Here is a 5,700-nt window from a genome sequence, read left to right on the forward strand (position 1 = left end):
AGTGATGAGGTGGCCTGTAACCGAGAGTCTTGGGCACTGATTGTTAGTACAGGACCCGGGGCTCCCAGCACAGACGGATACCCATATACACTATGGGGGGGTTATTTACGAAAGGCAAATCCACTTTGCACTACCATTGCAAAGTGCAGTCACTGTAGATCTGAGATGAGGGGAAGCTCTGCTGATTTTATTATCCAATCATGTGCAAGCTAAAATGCTGTTTTTTATTATCCTTGCATATACCCTTCGGATCTACAGCGACTGCACTTTCAGTGCAATTACAAGTGCACTTTTAGTACAAAGTGGATTTGCCTTTAGTAAATAACCCCCTATATTACCAAAAGTATTGCGACACCTGCCTTCACACGCGCACACACTTTAATGGCATCTCAGTCTTAGGGCTCTTTCACACATGCGGACCGTATGTCCTTTTTTCATCCATCCGTTTTCGGATGAAAAACGGACATACATGTATCCCTATGGATTGCGGATGAACATCTGATCTCATCAGGCTCCGCTATGCTCCGTTTCTGCAGACGGAGGAGAAACCTATTTTTCCATCCGTCTGCAGATCGGATAAACACGGACAGACAATCCGTGTTTATCCGATCCCCCCATAAAGGAGAGCGGAGATCTGACAGGGCAGTCCCTGCAGTGTGCAGGGACCGCCCTGTCATCTGCCGGCTCAGCGGAGCGATCCCCGCTGAGCAAGCGGAGGTTCACAGGGCGGATCATCACGGATCTGTCCCGTGTTAAAGAGCCCTTAGGGTTCAATATCAAGTTGGCCCAACCTTGCAGCTATAACAGCTTCAACTCTTATGGGAAGGCTTTCCACAAGGTTTAGGAGTGTGTCTATGGGAATGTTTGGCCATTCATCCAGAAGGGCATTTGTGAGGTCAGGCACCGATGTTGGATGAGAAGGCCTGGCTCACAGTCTCCACTCTAAATCATCCCAAAGGTGTTCTATCGGGTTGAGGTCAGGACTCTGTGCAGGCCAGTCAAGTTCCTTCACCCCAAACTCGCTCATCCATGCCTTTATGGACCTTGCTTTGTGCCCTGGTGTGCAGTCATGTTGGAACAGGAAGGGGCCAGCCCCAAACTGTTGGGAGTATGAAATTGTCCAAAATGTCTTGGTATGCCGTCACCTTAAGGAGTTCCCGTCACTTGAACTAACGGGCCAAGCCCAAGCCCTGAAAAACAACTCCACACCATAATCCCCCCTCCACCAATGATTTGGACCAGTGTACAAAGCAAAGTCTAGTAAGACTTGGATGAGCGAGTTTGGGGCGGAGGAACATGATTGGCCTGAAAAGAGTCCTGACCTCAACCCAATAGAACACCTTTTGGGTGAATTAGAGCGGAGACTGCAAGACAGGCCTCCTCGTACACATCAATGCCTGACTTCACAAATGCACTTCTGGAAGAATGGTAAAACATTCCCATAGACACACTTCTAAACCTTGTGGACAGCCTTCCCAAAATAATTTAAGCTGTAATAGCTGCAAAGGGTGGGCAAACTTAATATTGAACCCTACGGACTAAGACTGGAATGCCATTAAAGTTCATGTGTGTGCCAAAACTTTTGGCTAAATGCGGCCCCACAGAGAAAGGCTCACTTACGTGAGGCTGCATATATGAGTACGGCAATTGGGAAGGGGGTCAATGTACACCAAACTGTGCATGCACAACTCATCACACATTTTTGCACCGTAACCGTGTTCTGGGATGGCTGAACTGCACAGGAGTAAGGTCACTCTGCAACAGCTGATGGCCAAAGACTGGCATGGGGAAAAAGCTTGTAGAATATGCCAGTGAGGACCTCTTGGGCATCAGACTGATGACATTAAGGCAAGTACTGTGGAACTTAGCTTTAAGGGGTTTATAAAGTCGCATGCTTTATTGTTTTTATTTTATTTTTTCCACTGACATCATTTGAGCAGATTTATTTAAAGTCAGCCAACGTTTAGGTGACATCAGATGTATGTTGGTAGGCAGTCAGAACTAGTGGTCAGACCACTATGGACCAGAAGTCCCACCTCTGCACTATCGTCCTCCTTTAACCATGGTGTCCAGCCTCAGCAGTGACAGCTGTGGCCTGTGGTGATGAATCTTTAGGGTGTCAGACTGTTGAAGGAAAGGAATTGTGGACTATTTCTATGTTAAGGGGTATGTGAAGCATCATGCCTTTTCTTTTTTTGGCACAGACATGATTTTAACAGACTATGCAGTAACAATCTGGAGAAAGTCCTTATTTATTGTATCAAAGCCAGTCAATGTGTAGGTGAAGGCGAGGACAGACGTATGTTGGTAGGCAGTCAGACCACTACGGACTAGAAGTCCTACATCTGCACTACTCCTCAGGTAACCATGCCGTCCAGCCTCAGAAGTGGCAGCTTTGGCCTGTGGTGAGGGACCTCTGGGGTGTCAGACTGTTGAAGGTAAGTAAGGATGATATCCAGCATGTTTGCATTGTCCATGTGCAGAGCCCGCCAGTAAGTCGGCACCGCACTGCGCTAATCACAGGCAGGGAGACATTTCCTAATGCTTGGCTGCAGAGATTGGGAAATGTCTCCCTGTCTGTGATTAGCGCAGCGCGGTGCCGACTTCCTGGCAGGCTCTGCACGTGTTCGATGCGAACACACCGGAGCTCATCCCTAAAAGGTAAGGTATTGTGGACTTTACTTCTGTTTTAATGGAGTATATGAAGTCTCATGATTTTTCTTTTTATGGAATCTTCATAGTTTTATCAGACTTCACTAGACAGTAACAATCTGGAGAAAGTCCCCTTATTTCTTCATTCAAAGCCAATGTGTAGGTGTAGGTGAGGACACCCATGTGTTGGTAGATGAGTCCTAGTTCTGGAGTGCCTTGGACTAGAAGTCCCATCTGTGCTGTGTTACCCTCCTCAGGCAATCATGGCATCCAGCCAGTCCTCCAGATCCTCAGCAGTGACAGCCTTGGCCGCCTCCTCCTCCACGTTGTCTATCATGGTGGGTGTCTCGGGTTCCTTAGGTTCTGGGTCCAGGACAGGGGACTCAGCCTTTCCCTCCAAGACAGGGGCCTCCAGACCCAGCAAGAAGTCCAGCTCCTGGTCCAGGGTCTGGTGGGGAGGTGAGGCTCCTGAGGTGGTAGGCTGAGAGGAAGGTGTGGCCCCTGGCAGAGGAGGCTGAGAGGAAGGTGTGGCCCCTGGGAGAGGAGGCTGAGAGGAAGGCGTGGCCCCTGGGAGAGGAGGCTGAGAGGAAGGCGTGGCCCCTGGGAGAGGAGGCTGAGAGGAAGGTGTGGCCCTTGGGGGAGGAGGCTGGGCCCCCATGGTGGTGAAGTGAGGAAGCTCCTGGGGCAGGCCCTCCTGTACAAGCTCCTCCTCTATATTGAGGGTGATGTGTAGGGGTAGAGTCTGCAGAGCTGTGAGGAGAACCTTGTAGTCCGCACACCCCGGGGTCTCCCCTGTCCCGCTCCCCCATTCCTTCTCCTCAGAGAGCCGGAACTGAGTGTACGAGTCCCCGGCGGAGCTCAGCAGTACGGAGTATTCCTCTCCCCTCCTCAGCACCTCACTGCCCCCCGCCGCCTCCTGCTTCTCCGCCGCCTCATAGCGATCCCAGTTAGAGAGAAGTTTCCTCTTAGAGAACCCGCCGGTCCGCTCCTCACTCACTTCCGCCGTCTCCCCGCCATTCTCCACATCCTGGTTCCTGGGCTCCGGGATTCCTGTGTGCTCCCGGGCCGGTCCCCTGTGTCCTCTGTACACATGTTCCCGGTCACCTCCCGAGCCACGTCCCCGGTACGGCCTACGACCACCGCCCCCTCTACGGTGTCTACTGCGGCCACGTTCCATCTACTCAGGATGGGTCGGTGCAACCAAAAAATTCTTCCCCGCTCTCACGCTCTTACATACACGGTCTGCGTTCAGCCATTGGTGGGGCAGACTGGGCCCCTCCCATATCGGGTGGTGCCCCGCACAATAGGCGTGTCATGCGCCCACTATATATATAGCCTCCGCAGACGTTTTCCAATTCCAGGCCAGCAGTGGTGTTGATGTGTGTGGCGAGGGGGATGTACACAGAGCATAGCAATGCAGCCACTGAAATAAGCAACCATTCTAGCTATTTGCCTTTCAATATACAGATCAGCCAACTCCTTTTGACCACTGACAGGTTAACCACTTAACTTACAGAAAGTTTTACCCAGTGCCGATCCTGACCTCCCTGGGGCCCTAAGCAAAATGACATGGCACATTAAAAATGAGAAGGGGGGGGGGGGGGCGCTGACGACAGTGACATGCAGGGATGGACTGGCCATAGGGAGTACCGGGAGATTCCCGGTGGGCTGGTCCATCAATGGGCCGATTTTGAGTGACAGCCCCGAGTTTCTGCGCTCTGCTGACTGCTGCTTATGAGAGTACTGTGTATTAGCGAGGACTTGCTCTGCTCATCCCACACATCCACAGCCAGTCAGCAGGCAGCGTAACCCTCCCCCCTCCAGCCCGCCACATTTGACTACCCGGGTGCTGGAATGGGGGCGCAAGGAAGGAGAAACACAATGCTGACGAGATACAAGAACGATAGCATGTCCTGCAGCACACAGATCGGCAGGACTCGGGAGAAATGTCACATCACAGTCTCACATGTACACTGGCTGCAGTGTCTTCCAGAAATCTAGGCAGTGTGCAGGTCAGTCCCCTCTCCCCCTCTCTCTCCCTCCCTCTTGTCTCTTGCTCCGTACTTTTTTTATATAGCTGTTTATCCTGCACACTGATAAGACCTGCTGGCATTCTGTGTCCAGTGACTGTGTGACACATGGCTGGCTGTTAACCATTTCAGTTATTTAGCCAGAGCTCTGTGTGTGCTGCACGGTTTTTGGGATGTTTTTTGGAAGGATTAACTGCTAGTTCAGGCTAGAACTTCACAGACCAATTAACTGTTTACTGTCCTCCACTAATCCTGACCAGATCACTGTTTGTAAGAACATTTGTATTTTGGAAATTGGATGTGCAGTTGTCACATGGGTGTACTTTCAAAGGAAGATTACCAACTTGATCTTTACAGAGATGGTTTAAATGGAGTGGAGCAATCCTGCGATACTATATACTGTTACACTGGGTTCAGCCATGAACGCAGTCTCTGACCATCTCCTGTAGTATGTCCGCAGTCTCTGACCATCTCCTGTAGTATGTCTGCAGTCTCTGACCATCTCCTGTAGTATGTCCGCAGTCTCTGACCATCTCCTGTAGTATGTCTGCAGTCTCTGACCATCTCCTGTAGTATGTCCGCAGTCTCTGATCATCTCCTGTAGTATGTCCGCAGTCTCTGATCATCTCCTGTAGTATGTCCGCAGTCTCTGATCATCTCCTGTAGTATGTCCGCAGTCTCTGACCATCTCCTGTAGTATGTCCGCAGTCTCTGATCATCTCCTGTAGTATGTCCCCAGTCTCTGATCATCTCCTGTACTATGTCTGCAGTCTCTGACCATCTCCTGTACCGTGTCTAGTTTATAAACTGTTTTTGTGCGTGTTCGCAAAATTAAAGTGGGCCAGTCTGGATGAAGTCCAGGGCCAAATTTTTGTCCCAGTCCATCCCTGGTGACATGTCACATTAAAGAATGTTGAGAAGTGGGGGGAGGGGGTGTTCTGCTGTCGGAAATTACATCTCACATAAAATTGAGAAGCAGGGGGTGCTGACTTCTTACCTCTTCTCCCATGCAGCCAGT

General features: G+C 50.7%; 1 protein-coding gene across 1 annotated transcript; it reads right to left on the minus strand.

Moving 5' to 3' along the window:
• Window positions 1-2,582: 2,582 nt before the first annotated feature.
• On the minus strand, window positions 2,583-3,899 carry AVEN (apoptosis and caspase activation inhibitor). The gene has a single exon (XM_040329802.1). It carries the CDS (start codon window positions 3,827-3,829, stop codon window positions 2,906-2,908), a length of 924 nt encoding a protein of 307 aa, XP_040185736.1. The 5' UTR covers window positions 3,830-3,899; the 3' UTR covers window positions 2,583-2,905.
• Window positions 3,900-5,700: the final 1,801 nt, after the last annotated feature.

The sequence above is a fragment of the Rana temporaria genome, chromosome 12 (assembly GCF_905171775.1).
Source record: "Rana temporaria chromosome 12, aRanTem1.1, whole genome shotgun sequence".
Lineage (NCBI taxonomy): Eukaryota > Metazoa > Chordata > Amphibia > Anura > Ranidae > Rana > Rana temporaria.

Coding starts and splice junctions, on each gene's coding strand:
- AVEN (XM_040329802.1), bottom strand. CDS start 3,829: ATGGAACGTGGCCGCAGTAGACACCGTAGAGGGGGCGGTGGTCGTAGG.